This window comes from Populus trichocarpa, chromosome 8 (genome assembly GCF_000002775.5).
Source record: "Populus trichocarpa isolate Nisqually-1 chromosome 8, P.trichocarpa_v4.1, whole genome shotgun sequence".
In the NCBI taxonomy this organism is placed as follows: Eukaryota; Viridiplantae; Streptophyta; class Magnoliopsida; order Malpighiales; family Salicaceae; genus Populus; species Populus trichocarpa.
In genome coordinates this window covers 18,034,033-18,050,341 of record NC_037292.2, presented here as the reverse complement: position 1 = coordinate 18,050,341, position 16,309 = coordinate 18,034,033, and the positions used below count along the sequence as shown (strand labels likewise).

Below are 16,309 nucleotides of genomic sequence, written 5' to 3'. Positions count from 1 at the left end.
GGAAAGTGTTTTCCTGGAAATTTGGGCATAAAACACTTTTCGGAAGTTGTGAAAAATTTAGAAATGTCATTATTTGCTGATTATATCAAATTTGGTCCTCAAACTTTTGATTGCTATATATATTTTGTTTTGAATATTTATTTTTCAATTTTATCTCTTAAAATTTAATTTTTATATTAACTTTGGTCCTCATTTTTATAATTTTTATTTGCTTTTCCTTTATTATTTTTTTATTAAAATTTTTTATCTATCAAATTTGATCCTCATTCTTTTGATTGTTACTTATTTTATTTGAAATAATTTATGAAATGTTAATTATTATTATTTTAATTTCTTCATCTTTCATTTTTTTTTATTTTTTAGATTTGATCTCTATTATTTTGATTATTATTTATTTTATTTGAGATAATTTATGAAATAATTTTTTTTCAATTTCATTCTCATTCAACTTTTTAATTTGTAAGATTTGTTCCTCATTATATTAATAAACTTAAAAAAAATAAAACATTAATAAGTTATTTTCCAGCTTATTTTCCATGACATAACCAAACACTGGAAAATATTTTGCAATTTATTTTTCATTACCCTACCAAATATCAAAAAATAATTTACTTTCTCATAATTTTATTTTTTAAAATTTACTTTTTAAAAAAATTTCAATAAATAAACGGGCCTTAGGATGATTTTGAATTGATTTGAGCAAAACAGGTTAAAAAGTCGGGGATCAATTCTCCGATAAGGCGATAGTTATCCATTTATTAGAAAGACATGTGCGACGACGCGTCTTTCGTTTCCATTCTGTTGGGAGGGCTTGGCAGTTGGCACCTCCACCCTAGGCAAGCACGCACAAGCTTTTGCTTCCTAGGCTGAGTCGCCCATGAACCTCTCTCTCTATTTATATTATTTTTAAATATAAATTTCCAAAATAATAAATAAATATTTGTTTAGTTTTATGAAATGAATTGAATTAGCATTGTTTTTATATGCTCACATAAACTTCTATGAAATTAAATTGTTACAATTTCAAACAATTAAGGATTTATTTGTATAAAATATTTTATATGCAAAATATTTTTCATAGGTCCTAGAAATGGTAAAAGAGAAAATAATGGTGAAAAAAATAATAATGATAATAATAATAAAAATAATGGTCATGATAATGATGATGAAGATGATAATAAAATAAAGATATTTGTTAAAGTATTTAGATAATATTATAAATAAATTACTTTTCATAAAATATTTTATAAAATTTTACAAGTTAAAAATAATTTTTAATAAATTAATTAATTTTAAAAATTAAATATAAAATATTTTTCATTAACTAGTTTTTTTAAAAAATATTAAAAAAAAACAAAAACATGGAAACATTTTCTGAAAAATATTTTTAAAAAATAAACACAAACATAATTTTTATAAAATATTTTATGCTAAACAAAACAAACACTTGAGATTATAAAAAACACATTTTCTTATAATTTGATCCACGCAACAACACAATATTCAGTTCATCTCGCACTTCCCATGTATTGTACAAGTATTTTTTTTTCTTTCCCTTACCTTTTTATATAATAGGAGGTGTTTAGAATAATAATTCCAGTTATTTTTTAAAATATTTTTTATTTAAAAATTTATTAAAGTAATATTTTTTTATTTTTAACATTAAATAATTCAAAAACATAAAAGATTAGTTTCAATAATTTTAGCATTTGTGTTTGTGTCACAGCGCCTCCAACTAAAAAGATCAAATTCTGCTTTTCGGGATTTTACTCCGAGGCTTTTAAAGCTTAGCTCTCTGTAATTCCAACTTGGCAATAGTACCCAAGTGAACTTCATCAGGGCCATCTGCAATTCTCAGTGTTCTTGCAGTTGCCCAAAGATGGGCTAAAACGGTGTCAGATGATAAGCCAGCAGCGCCATGCACTTGCATTGCCATGTCAAGAACCATGAGTGCCATATTTGGAGCTGCTACCTGTTCCAAGTTATTATACCAAACCATTTCTCTTATTTATGTTTTGGATATTTAATGTGAAGAGAACAATACTAAGTTGCCCTTCAAATTGAAAGGCAATAATTACCTTGGCCATCGCAATGGTACCACGGGCTTTTTTGTTTCCAAGCCGATCAAGCTGATCAGCTGCCTCAAGCACCAATAGTCTGGCCTTCTCAAGCTCTATTCGACACTGCACGAGACGGTAAATTACACATCAGAATTTCAACAGAACTGCTAGACGGATAGTTTTCGATGAAAGGAACTTATAAGGCACGCAGCATGTGCAGCAGACAAATTTCTAACACAATATCCCATATCTATTTTTCAATTCAATACTGCTGGGGATGGATGGAGTTCCCTTTCTTTAGATTGAATGATCAGTTTCTCATTTTCTTCAAGTTAATAGGATCATTTTTATTTTTTTTGGAAAAAATTGATATTGGACAAAATAGCATATGAAAAAATTACCTTGGCAACATCTGATCGAAATGCACCCTGCTCTGCAATTAATTTTCCAAATGCTCTTCTGCTGAGAGCCCTTTGAACCATCATCTGCATGCCACGTTCAGCAGCACCTATCAATCTCATGCAGTGGTGCAATCTTCCAGGGCCCAGTCTCCCCTGCAAGAAATCAGGGATATACTGATACTGACACAGTAAAAACCAGGGTGCTAGCAGTGTGAACACGCTGTTTTCTAAAAATAGATAGCACAGCTTTTAATCCTCACAGAGTTCTACACAAGCGTCTCCTGGTTTGTGTCTATTATAGAACTGGTTGCAAAACTAGAAGTAGATACTACTTTCGAATCCTGAGCATATGTCTTTGAAAGTTGACTATTAACAGTTTCAATCATAAGCACGAGGTGCCTTGCAAATTGATTGAACTTTTACAATTACACCAAATCTGAAAATCAATCAGTGTAAAATTCATGCAATCCATTGAGTTAAGTGCACCAACTTACCTGCGCAATCTCAAATCCACGTCCTTCTCCCAGTAGAATGTTCTTTGCAGGAACACGTACATTATCAAATACAACTTCAGCATGGCCATGAGGTGCATCATCGAAGCCAAAGACCATGAGTGGCCTTTTTATGTGTACACCAGGAGTATGAATGTCTACCAATATCATAGACTGTTGCTTGTGATTAGCAGCAGTGAAGTCTGTTTTACCCTGCGGGTTATTCCAGTCCCATTATTAACAAAATGGACGAGTAATTTGACAATCCCTGACCAGAAATACCAGAACTAACCATGACTATAAGAACTTTACACCTTGGATCCATTGCTCCACTTGTCCACCACTTCCTACCGTTAATGATGTAGGAATCCCCTTCTCTGTTCAATGAAGGCATAGATAATTAGAGCTGAAGCTCAAAATCATTTGCATACATCACATAAATATCACACATAATGATTAACCTTGCACCGAGCTTTAAACTCTTGTGCCCATCTAATTCAATTTAAATGGGCATCACCTTTTCAATATACACTACCTTCTAATGGAACACTCAATATTCGTTGCATCCGATGATGCAACTTGTGGTTCTGTCATTGCAAATCCAGAGCGGATCTTTCCTTGAAGCAATGGAACTAGCCATTCAAGTAGATGTTCTTTATTCCCGTAGCGCAACAATACCTGAATAAAGAAGTATAATTGCTTAACGCAAGTAAGCATCCAGAATGACAGTAAGCATGTAATGCAACAAGCATACACCTTGTTGTTAATAGTTTGAATAGAAGGAAAGCAACAGAAGCATGAACAGGAAGTTTTCTTGACAGTTCTACCTGAATGCAAGTCCATAGTTTGGTTTGGTGCAGGTTTGAAAAGCTTTTGAGATGCACATTCTTTCACTTAATTACTAACTCTTAAGACATTGAATCTATGTAATATACCGCTCTCTATTGGGGAGACCAAGCCAAGTTTGGGCCTGGCCTAAGGCAGGCCCGGTACATTTTTGTTATGCTTGAGCCCAAACCAATTATTTATGTCCAATTTCTAAGCCCAAGCCTAGCCATGACAGGTTGGTTTAGGCTAACGTGAAGCGTGTTACAACTATATTTATGAACCGTATAGACAAGACCAAGCCTGAAGAGAAGTTCATGAAAAAACCTGGAAACATCTTATATGAAACCTAAGTTACTGTTTTAATTATTTTTCTAATTAATTTTGAATTTTAATTATTTGTTCTTTAATTAGTATTTTACTATTTAAAATTCCTAATCCTAAATGACTTCTATTAATTAGTAAAATTTTAATTAAAAATCATTTCCTATAAAGGATTTTAAAACTAATATAAATAGGAATATCTAGTTTATTTTGAGAAAAACAATTATTCAGACTTCTAATAAAACACTAGAGTGTTTTCTCTAAATTTCTCTACAACTTATGTTTGTAACCTAAAGGCTTGAGAACCCTAGCTTTGAATCACGCTATACGCCACGTCAATTGGTATTGGAACAAGTTAGCCTCTTTAATGGACGGAGACGATGGCAACCCACTCTGCAATGCAAGCGTGGAGGCCCTCTAGGGTGTTGTGCAGGCTCAGAAGCAGAAACTAGATTATTTGGAACTAAGGTTTGATCGTTTGGAATAAACCATAGCAGATCTAGCTCGGCTAATAGATAACGCAAACAGGGATCATGAAGAGGAGAGAAACTTGTTTGGAGACTTGCCTCGAGGTAGGCCAAATCTCAAACCTATTCTTGAAGATCCACTTAGACAACCAGTTGTCCATGTGGAGAGTGTTGGTAGAGACGAATTTGATGGGGTTTGTAGGGCTTTAGTATTCCAAGACAGATCACGACAACAAACACATGATTTTTGCATCAAGATAGAAACGTCAACATTCAATAGAGATCTGGACATAGAAGAGTTCTTTGATTGGGTCGCTAAATGTGATAGGGTTAAGGAGTACTCAGGTTTCTTAGAAAATAACATGGTGAAACTGGTTGTATATAACCTGAAAGGTAGATCTTCTTCCTGGTGTAAACAATCAGACAAATACAAGGTCAAGAGAAGGGAGACATCCTATTACATTATGGATGTATATGAGGCAGTTATTGCATGAGAGATTCATTCCTCCTAACTATGAGAAGGTTAAACCAGCAATCCAAGATAAGATTGGAGTACATATCTTGTTCACGTTCCATGAGGCGAGAAATATAATGCTAAGAGATGAGATGCTAATGAAAAAAAGGGTTGGTAGCAGTAATAGATTTGAGAGGTCTAGGTCTGATCCTTCTAGGAGACCGTATAATAAGAAGCAGATTTGGTCCTGCTGATAAGAGAAAGGCAATACAACCATCAAGGTCAACTCTATTAAGACCTGATACTACTAGACCTGACACTACCAGACCTGACAAAACTTTGAGAAAACAAGTTGAAACAAATAAATCAAATAAACCCTATCTCAGGCCAATGATAGCCAAATGCTTTAAATATGGAGAACAAAGACAACATTCAAGTGACTGTAGGAGATAGAAATCGGTCAATCTAATCAAATGATAGTAAGAGCCAGAGCCCCCCGACGACAAGGGCAAGCTGTGTGAACCTGACAGGGTGACAAAAAATTTATAGAAGCTTGACGATGATAATGATGAGAGACAAAACCGTGGTTAGGAAGATGTTACTAACACCCGAAGTTGCTGAGGATTCACAGCGAAATAGGTTATTTCGTACTCGTTACACAAAAAATAAGAGCATGTTTGACTTAATTATCGATAGTGGAAGCTATGAAAATATTATTGTTAAATACACTGCTGATCAATTAAAATTACCACTAGAACCTCATCCTGAACCTTACAAGATTGGGTTGATTAAGTCAACAGAAGAGATAACGGTAAACTAATGTTGTGCAATATTGTTTTCCATTGGAAAGTAATGGTTGAAATGTATTGTGATGTGGTAGATATGGATGCTTGTAGTTTGATCTTTGGTAGGCCTTAGCAATATGATATCGATGCTAAACACCTTAGTAGAGATAATTTATACAAGTTTAGAAAGAATTGTGTATTATGCTTTATACCGTTGAAGGAAGAATCCAAACCTATTGCTTCTAAAGTAGAGGGGAGACTTTTCTTACAATAACCGGTCCAAAACTTAAAATACAAGTAGAGGTACAAGAAACTAGGCAGATTCATGCATTGACTGTGAAGGAATTAGTGGACGAACAAGCAAAAGAGAAAAGACAAAACATTCCTGAAGCATTTAATCCTTTACTTGCTAATTTTGAGGAGATTTTACCTGATGAATTGTCATATACATTGCCATCAATGAGAGACATTCAACATCAGATTGATTTGGTGGCGGGAGCTAACCTTCCAAATCTACCACATTATCAAATGAGTCTCAATGAGAGTGAGATATTGAAGGAGAAGGTAAAAGAGCTATTGAGAAATGGACAAATTCAGGAGAGTTTTAAGTCCTTGTGCAGTTCTGACATGATTGACTCCAAGGAAGGATGGCAGTTGGCGTATATATGTGAACAATTGTGCCATCAACAAAATAATCGTGGGATACAAGTTTCTGATTCCTTATTTAGATGACATGCTTGATCAATTACATAGGGTATCAATCTTTATGAAGATTGACTTTAGGAGTGATTATCATCATATTTAGATTCAGTTAGGTGATAAGTGTAAGACATCTTTCAAGACAAAGGAGAAATTGTATGAGTGGTTGGTTATGCCTTTTGGGTTGTCTAATGCACCGAGCACTTTCATGAGGATGATAAATCAGGTTCTACATCCTTCTATAAATAAATACGTGATTGTTTAATTTGATGATATCCCAATTTATAATAGATCTAAAATTGATCATGTGGGACACTTGAGGAAGGTGCTTGAGGTGCTGCTGAAAAATAAATTATATGTTGAAGAAGTGTAGTTTTATGACTAGTAACCTAATGTTTTTAGGTTTTATTGTTAGTGCAAATGGCATACATGTTGATAAGGAGAAGGTTCGGGCCATTAGAGATTGGCTACCCTCTAAAACAGTTAGTGAGGCTCGTAATTTCCATGGGTTAGCTACTTTTTATTGGTGATTCATCTGAAATTTCAGTAATATTGTGGCACTCATTACTGAATGCATAAATAAAGGAAAAGAGATAGAAAAGAGCTTTGCTTTAATCAAAGAAAAACTAAGCAATGCTCCAGTTTTGATACTCAAAGATTTTGACAAATTGTTTGAGGTTGAATTTGATGCTGGTGGTGTCAGGATTGGTAGAGTTCTGTCCTAAGAGAAAAGACCCGTGGCATTTTTTAATGAGAAGTTGAGTGATGCTAGATTAAAATGGTCCACATACGATAGAGTTCTATGTTGTTTTTTGAACTCTTAAGAAGTGGGAGCATTATTTGATTGATAAGAAGTTTGCATTGTATTCTAACCATGGGGTGCTGAAATTTTTACTTATTAAAAGAGAATAAGTAATGACATGCATGCGAGATGAGTCACTTACCTATAACAATTTTCAATCAAAATTGTATATAAGACTAGAGTTCATAATAGAGTTGTTGATACTTTGAGTTAAAGAGCAATCTTGTTGGTTACTCTAAGGAGAGAGGTCACTAGATTTTACTTTTTAAAAGAATTGTATGAGCATAATGAGGATTTCAGTTAGGTGTGGAAGAAGTGCAAGAATCTGCTCATTGATGACTCATTTATGATGGATTTCTAATGAAAGGTAATCAACTTTGCATTCCTCGATCTTCGTTGCGAGAGAAGGTAATTCGAGATTTGCATGGAAAAGGTTTGGCTGGTCACTTGGGGCGATAGAAGACTGCTGATACAGTCATTGACAAATATTATTGGCTTCACTTAAAATGAGTTACTGGTAAATTTGTGCAAAAATAGAGGTCTATATATACCTTTTCCTATTCCTAAAAACATATGGGAAGACTTGTCTAAAGATTTTGTACTTGGATTACTGTGTACACAATAGGAGATGAATTCTATATTTGTTGTAGTTGACAGGTTCTAACAAAATGACGCATTTTATTCCTTGCAAAAAAACAAATGACGCATCTGCTATTGCTTGGCTTTTTTTTCAAGAAGTGATTCGTTTACATGGGGTGCTAAAGACCATCACTTCTGACAGAGATAGTAAGTTTCTTAGTCACTTTTGACGTGCATTGTGGAAATCTTATGGTTCTTCATTACAATTCAGTAGTATAGCACATCCACAAAACAGATGAGAAAATAAAATCGCTGAATCGGACACTTGAAAACTTGATAAGGAGCATTGCAGTGACAAACTGAAACAGTGGAATAATGCCTTGCACAAGCAGAATTTGTATACAACAGTGCAAGCCATAATGCCACGAGTAAATCATCATTCAAGATTTTGTATCTTCAGTGTTCTAAGCATGTGCTAGATTATGTGCTAGTTTAGAAGGGTGTTGGGTTTAGTATGGCTGCCGAGAAGATAGTTATGGATGTGCAAGCTACTATGAAGGATGTGAAGCAGAAGTTGATGAAGACCAATACCAAATACAAAGAAGTTGTTGATAGGAACCACCGTGATAAAGTGTTTAAAGAAGGAGATAAGGTAATGATGTTCCTTTGTAAAGAGAGAATTCCAGGAGGGTCATATGTTATCGATTTACATGATAATATGAGTATTTTCAGAACTTTTAATGTGTCAGACATTTATCCTTTTTAATTATTTTCCTTAAGTTATGAAGCCTTAAGTTACTATTTTAATTATTTTCCTAATTAATTTTAGATTTTAATTATTTGTTCTTTAATTAATATTTTACTATTTAGAAATCCTAATACTAAATAGATTCTATTAATTAGATAAATTTTAATTAGAAATTCTTTCCTATATAGGATTTCTAGACTAATATAAATTGGGATGTGTAGTTTATTTTGGGATGTGTAGTTTACTTTTAAAGGAAGACTGTTATTCAGACTTTTAATAAAACACTATAAAGTTTTCTTTAAATTTATCTACAACTTAGGTTTGTAACCTTAAACTTGAAAACCCTAACTTTTAACCACGCTATATGCCGCATTATAGGCTTATTAAAAAATATATGTTTATGGAAAAGAAGGGATGATTTTTTTAGGTGACTCGATGCTTTAATTGTTCATCATCATCAACAACAACAAAAAAATGGTTGAAGAACTTGAGGTGATAAAAGGGATGGTATTAGCCAAAAAATGGTTGAAGAACTGAGGTGATAAAGGAGAGGGTATTAGCTTTGCAAGAAATTTTGATCCATTTTCCAACACAAATAAAACCAAAGGTCATTCATTCTCCCATCAAGAACACAAAAGACGACTTGCAGGAAATGATTTGTGTATAATCTCAGATTAGTAAACTTGGCCAAACACGAACAAAATTCTCAACACCATGAATATCACACCACTTGCCCACACATGACACATATACCATCAAAACTTCAAACCTGTCCCCAAATCTATGGTGAGAGATTTCATATCACTGCAAGCATTGTAGAACAACTTGAGAGAGAGAGATTACACGAGAGAGAAACGAAAGGTGATGGTTGCCAGTGGCTGCCTATTTGGAAAAATGTCAAGCCTTGGCCCAATGCGATTGTTAATCGGGCCAAGCCACCAAGTCAAATATTCATTTATGAATATGATTTTAAAAACCAATTATTAATTGATCATGCCATTAGGCTAAAACACACCCAATAACATATGGGCCTGAGATAGCCTATTGAGCTACCCAAACCATGAACAGGTATGTATATATGCATGTATGTTTTTTATGTAACTCTAATTTAGAGATGGCAATTCACTTCACCCATCACCTAACCCAATTGGGTCGAGTTTATACCTAGTTAAACTGAGGCCAAGCAGGTCGGGTGAAAACCGAACCTAGTTTAACTTGGATCAGATGTCAAGTGAAGGTTCCATCTACCCCATCACTTAACCTAATATCTTTACTATTTAGTAATTCTTTTTGTCAGTACATATATATAATCATTATAAACCCAATAAAGCAAATCTAATTATTCAATTTTTAATTTTTAACTAAATTTTACTTAATAAGTTCTTTAAGTATATATAATTATTATTACAATACTATATTTTTTATTTTCTTTTAAAGTTGAAGTTTAATTTATAATTATAAATGTATGATAATTAATGAGTAATAATTATGAATATATTAGTATGTTAGTATCCCTTATTATTATACAAAATACATTTCTATCAAATACTAAGTGATATATGATATAAGTTATATAGTTGATATACTCATTTTGAAATACATGATATAAATCAATTAAAAAATAATAATCACTTCATTCAATGTCATATATGTGATTTCCAAATATAAAAGAGGTCTTGAATGATTCATATACATAATCATACAAGTTACTAATTGGTACACATTACTAGTGATATTTAATGGCATACCTCTATATTTTAAATCATATCTAATATTAAAATTTTAAATGTGACATGAAGAAAAAAATCATTGGATACATGAGATTATTTATTAAGATGTGATATTGCAAGGTGCTATTAAAAATTCAAAGAGTTTCAATTTTTAAAGACAAAAAAGTTGAATTGACTACAACACCGAAGGTATTCAATGGGAGGAAAATACCTCACCTGATTCAACTTGATCGGGTATGGGTACGGGTCGGATGTTGATGATGGTTATAAATGTACTTAGGATGCATAAAAAAATACACATAAAAAACTCGCCCCATCCCCACTCTAATTATATTTCCTAGTTTTTCAGTTTGAGACAATATTTCAAAATTAATCGTATAAGATGAGCATGCATGCTAATAAATTGTTCCCAGACCCTATAAAATCAGAAAATAAAATTTACCTCCATATTTCCTGTGTCAGGTGCGCCACAATTTAACACCTGTGGAGCCCAAATTGAACGCCCCATGATCTCACAGAGGTATCCATATTCAAGGTTTGAGAGACCCGCACCAAGGAACTGATCATGCTCACCATTAGAGATCATATGACCACTCCCATCAAATAGTAATTTTCTAGCTCTCTCAGCACTATCGAACTGCAAAAAAGTACACATGTTTCTCATGATTCCAATCATTCTTTTGTAGAGTTAGAAAAGGTAATAAGACTAAAAAGAAACATGGAGCTCAAAAAGGTAGAAGCAGAAATACAGGTATCCATAAGTTCCACAATCCTTCTTTCTTTGCCAGCTCCTTTAACCTCTCTTCCTCTGGGTGCACTGTCCAACGTGAAGGAGACTGAGCAAGTTTATAGAACTCATTCTCCATGGGGTAAATATGATCTTCCACAAACTTGATTAACCTGTTCCTCAATGTTAGGACCCTTTTGCTAGGAACAAATCTCCCACTTGCATTCCCGTCACCAAATTGTTTCATGCAATCTCGTGCAATTAGAACTGGATAGTTAAGAGAATAGCACACTAAATAATAGATTAGGTAAAGATAATGATAATGTTGCAACTGAAAACCTACAATATCAATAGAGATATCACTGGCATGCCCTCAATCTACCCAATGTTTAACCATGTAGTATGATGGATCAAAGTTGAATTATGCAACCCATAGAAGAATAACGTTCTTAAATATAACTTTTATAGGTAAAATAACAAAAGGCCAAGAAAAATAAAAAAGAGAAGCATCTACCTGATGCAGGGTGATCAGGAAGAACAGATTTTTTTGCAATATAAGCCCATGCAAAGTCTACAAGATCATTAGCTTGCTTTCCTGAATTTCGAGCACGCTCACCTCCTGAGGCATTGCCCTGCAGTATCATGGGGACAAAATACAGTGTTAATTTATTGACCTACCACTGATAGAGATTTTACCACAAAGTTAATTTATTGATCTTCCAATTATGGAGCTTTTACCACAAGCCTAACACAAAGAATATCAAGTTTTGCCTTTGAACATTACCATAAGCCATCGACTGTATATCCCTGCAAAGATTGCTGCCCCACGAAACATAGCAAAGGCAACATAGAACTTCCACACAGAAGCAGGCCACGGTTTTCCCTAAATTGCAACATTTCCAGTCTAAGTCATCAAATAAACATATACCATGAGCATTGATAAAACAAGGCAAGAGCAAGTAGTGGGTAGCTTCATAGTAGCAGGAGGGTAAAACATGCAAGAATCAATAGTAACAAGCATTCATTGATACGGAACATTCAAAAATACCTGTCAATTTCTCCTACTTCTAAGTACTAAAATTGCATCAAGAAAGTCAAGAGGACTGAATTATAAAGCATGTAGCATTGAAAATATAATCTCAAACCCTACAGGTTAGCTGCATTATCAGCTTTTTCAACAAATCATTAGATCTGTTTCTTAAACACCTAATTCACACATCTTGTAGTTACCTTGATTTCTTTCCAAAAGAAATAAAAATCCACAGAATGTGTATATGACGCTTTTAAAAGATAACTTCAAAAATAGGTTGAAGGTCAACAAATCTAGGACAGTACAGACATGCGGGAAAGCCTGGAATCAATCCTGAACAGAATTCATGACCTAGATAGAAATAGAATTCACAGCTGTCTGTCAATCTCCTTCAGTATACAAATTGCAAGCAGTAAAAGTGCATTTGGAAAGTCATAAAAAGAAATCACACGCACAGATCTTGGCACAGAATGCATCATTTGTAAAATCTACTAGACAGATATGCTCAGTTTAGTTGCATTAACCACAAATAAATTCATATTTTCTTTCAATCAAATATACTCACATCTTTTTGAATCAACTACTACATTCAATTTTCAAGACCCACATAGAAAACATGTCCATATAGTTTAATTTCCTCACAAAGAATCATACTTGAACAATGTGGAAGGAAAACATTATGAAATAAAAGTTTCACAATGGATCTTACTGATGCAGAGCAGTATTCTGCCAAAAATTCTGCCTGTGAAGGAATTCCTTCTGGAATTCCGGTAAGTTCAAAACCTTTACCCGCTTGTTGATTTTCAAGGTTAATATCAACATTGTAAGCCTGCCAAAAAAGATGCATACAATCAACTTAAAATTGTTGCTTAAAAGCTAAAGAAAAAGTATTTATCCTCTATATTTTGAGACCATATCCAGAAAGAAAAACTGCCATCTGCACTGTAAGGTTAAAAATAAACACGGGAAAATACTCTTTCCATAAAAAAAAATGAAATTTGAAATTTGGGTCAATACCAAACAGCTGTACGCAACATCAGTCATCTGGTTTCCCAGCGTGGATAATTCCCAGTCAAGAATACCAATTACTCGATCCTGCACATTAAGAGTCTCATTAGATTCCTGATACTATTTAAAACATTCAGATCTCACAATATGATCATCTAAAGCATTAATTTTGCTGCATTTTTAATCTCAATACCATGTTATAGTGCAGTCAGATACTTTAATCAAATATTCAACTAACTCGCTGATATATATATATATATAAAAAGCATTTGCAGCAACATGCCTCGTTGGGATGAAATACAACGTTATCTATGCGAAAGTCTCCATGAACAATTCCTCCCGATGCTCTTGAGGAATCTTCACTAGGAATATGTTGCAGCAACCATTGAGCCAGCTCCAACATCTTTGGATTACTCGGATACCTGCTATCACATGTTGATGCAATATATTGTTTGGTCCATCTCTCTACCTAAAGAGGCACCAAATAAAAAAAAATCATAAGCACCGTCATTTTGTGGAAAGGAAACAGTTAAACTGTCCTTTGAACACCCCACTCCCATTCAAAACACCACATTAACTCAATTTATGGTGCTGGGCACCAGTAGGTATATTAAACAAAGGCAACAAGCTTGCAATCTTGACAGAAAAATTCACCACCTGTCTTTTACAATAGTGGTCTCGACGTCCATATATTCCTAAACCAATAGCATCCACATCAACAGAATGTAAAGCAGCCAATACTTTAGCAATTTCTCTATAAATTGCCCCTCTCCTCTCTGGTGCCAAACCCTGAATCAAAACATGATGACCCGTGATCACAACTCTTAAGTCTTAACCCCTCAAGCTCATATTACAATTACTCAACGAAATCGAAATAATAAAAAAAAGATACCGGAAGCTTAGGATCTATGAAAATGCGTCCTTCCAAATACTCCATTACATAAAAATCAGTTCCAATCACACTCGCATCCCTACACAAACAAAACACTTTGGGCACTGGAACTTTTGTACTTTCTCCCAGCGCCCGAAGAACCTGTCACATATAAAAAACAGAGCAAACAAAATTCACTTTCCCTTCAATTTTTTTCTCAGTAACCAAACAGAATCAAACTCATAAATCTCCATTCAATCAAAATCAACAGAACAGAAGTTAGTTACCTGATATTCTCTATCAACAGCATGAGCAGACTGAAGCAATTTACCAGGCGGTTTCTTCCTCACAACGTAGCGTTTCACGAAACCTCCATTTTCCACTTCCAATAAAAACGTAGGATTCGATTGTCCATGTCCAAACTAAAATCTCACACACAAAATCATAAAAGAAAAAAAAAACGATTGGTAAAAGTTGAGTAGTTGTGTACTAACCTGTTTGACAGTGAAAGATGAAGGTGCAGAGGAAGGGAAGCCAGGGACATGGACAGAGGCATAGCGGAGCAAGGAGTCGTAATCGAATTGGTGAGCTACTTGAACTTGTCTTAACAGAGCAGACGTATGACTCGCCATTTTTATGCAAGGTGTTGACTTTCTTCCGAAAGGGGAAGAAGAAGAGAACTGCTTGTAATTTATTTTGTAATCTTGTTTGAAACGGAGTTATAGAACTCTGGATATAGTTAAAAATTTAAGAAGAGATCGGATAGTAATGATTCGACAACAACAGTCTAATGTCTAGACAATAACAGTGAAATGTATAGACAGTAACAACTTAATACAATAATAGTTCAAGACAGTAACGGTTAGACAGTAACATTCGAATGTCTAAACAGTAACAGTCTAATGTCTAGACAGTAACGGTTCAAGACAATAACGGTTGGACAGTAACAGTCTAATGTCTAGATAGTAACAGTTGAAAAGTAACAGTCCAATGTCTAGACAATAATAGTTGGACAGTAACAGTTCAAGATTTAAACAGTAACAATTCAAATATATATATATAAAAAAGATAACTATGGTTGGACAAAGAACGACAATATTATTGGTGTAATGAGAAAAACATAAAATATAAAGAAATGATTGAAAGAAAGACTTATTGGTTGTTTATATGGTTATTATAAAACATATCCTTGAATGAGAAAAATTTATGAGATAAACCTGTGATTCGCAAGAGGGACCACAGACGTGGTGCAACAGTAGCAGCAGGGGAGCACAAGTAGGACTTCTATTATAGGTAGGTGATCTGCACATATACTTTATATTTAAATTCCATAATTTAATATGTTATTAATGTGAAATGTGAATTAATGAATGTTGGATATTATGTGAATGAAGGAAAGTTGCGTAATGATATCGATATTTTGGATAATATTATGAATGTATGTGTATTCGAGGTGAAATGTTGTTGTGTGAATTGCTAAGCAATGAAATTATCGCTGACAACAGAAATATGAGAAGTGTGATATGGGGCGTGGACTAGCATACATTTAGTGTATGTTAAGATCTCGGGTAAGGGGATCAATATGTATTGGCTAGCATACATTTAGTGTATGTTAGGATCCCGGGTAAGGGGATCACCATGTATTGGCTAGCATATATCTAGTGTATGTTAGGATCCCGGGGAAGGGGATCACCTTGCATCGACTCCTACGAGGTGATGATGATACCAGTGAAAGTGGTATCGGCAATGTGTTAAGTGGAAATAATCATGTTTGATCTTATGAAATCTTGAATTGAGGTTGATAATGGAAGAGGAAACGGTTTTTAGTAGTTGAATGAGAAGAGTTTCCAATAAAAACTAGAAGGGAGAAATGAATAAAATATGAATGCATGTTTGCCTTTTTAAATTGTTGAATATTTGTGTTGTTATATTTATTGTGATATTCATGTTTTAATAATATGTATTTTGTTTCAGGACCCTCTCATGCACGATAGAAGTAGATCCTATCTTATGTTCACTTTTTATAATTCTAGGTTCTATGGAATATACCCTTGTATTTTGTAATATTATAACTTTTATATAACTTAATTTGTATAATCAATGTTTAAACTTGAATAGATAATCTTAACTTTGAATTTCATATGAATGTGTCCATGTATACATGTTTATCTTATTTATTCCTATATAATGATATTTGTTGCTCAATGTATGTTATAAATATTATGGTTGTGATGACGATAATGTTTGTAGGATTAAGATCCAGGACGATTGGGCCGTGATTGAGTTATGAGATGTGAAATATTAGAAG

General features: G+C 33.7%; 1 protein-coding gene across 2 annotated transcripts; it reads right to left on the bottom strand.

Moving 5' to 3' along the window:
- Positions 1 to 1,600: 1,600 nt before the first annotated feature.
- LOC18096529 (probable acyl-CoA dehydrogenase IBR3) lies at positions 1,601 to 14,726 on the bottom strand. 2 transcript variants are annotated; one of them, XM_024607452.2, is made up of 17 exons: positions 14,496 to 14,726; positions 14,289 to 14,423; positions 14,023 to 14,163; positions 13,788 to 13,919; positions 13,414 to 13,599; positions 13,140 to 13,217; positions 12,832 to 12,951; positions 11,877 to 11,975; positions 11,607 to 11,724; positions 11,115 to 11,383; positions 10,808 to 11,002; positions 3,488 to 3,630; positions 3,245 to 3,329; positions 2,956 to 3,165; positions 2,462 to 2,614; positions 2,079 to 2,183; positions 1,601 to 1,972 (listed from the first exon to the last, which is right to left on the bottom strand). In XM_024607452.2, the coding sequence occupies exons 1-17, from the start codon at positions 14,631 to 14,633 to the stop codon at positions 1,781 to 1,783; spliced, it is 2,499 nt and encodes an 832-aa protein (XP_024463220.1). In that variant the 5' UTR covers positions 14,634 to 14,726; the 3' UTR covers positions 1,601 to 1,780. The 2 variants fall into 2 exon arrangements, with proteins under 2 accessions (XP_024463220.1, XP_024463221.1); XM_024607453.2 differs by having other exon boundaries at positions 11,115 to 11,359.
- Between the last annotated feature and the right edge of the window lie 1,583 nt (positions 14,727 to 16,309).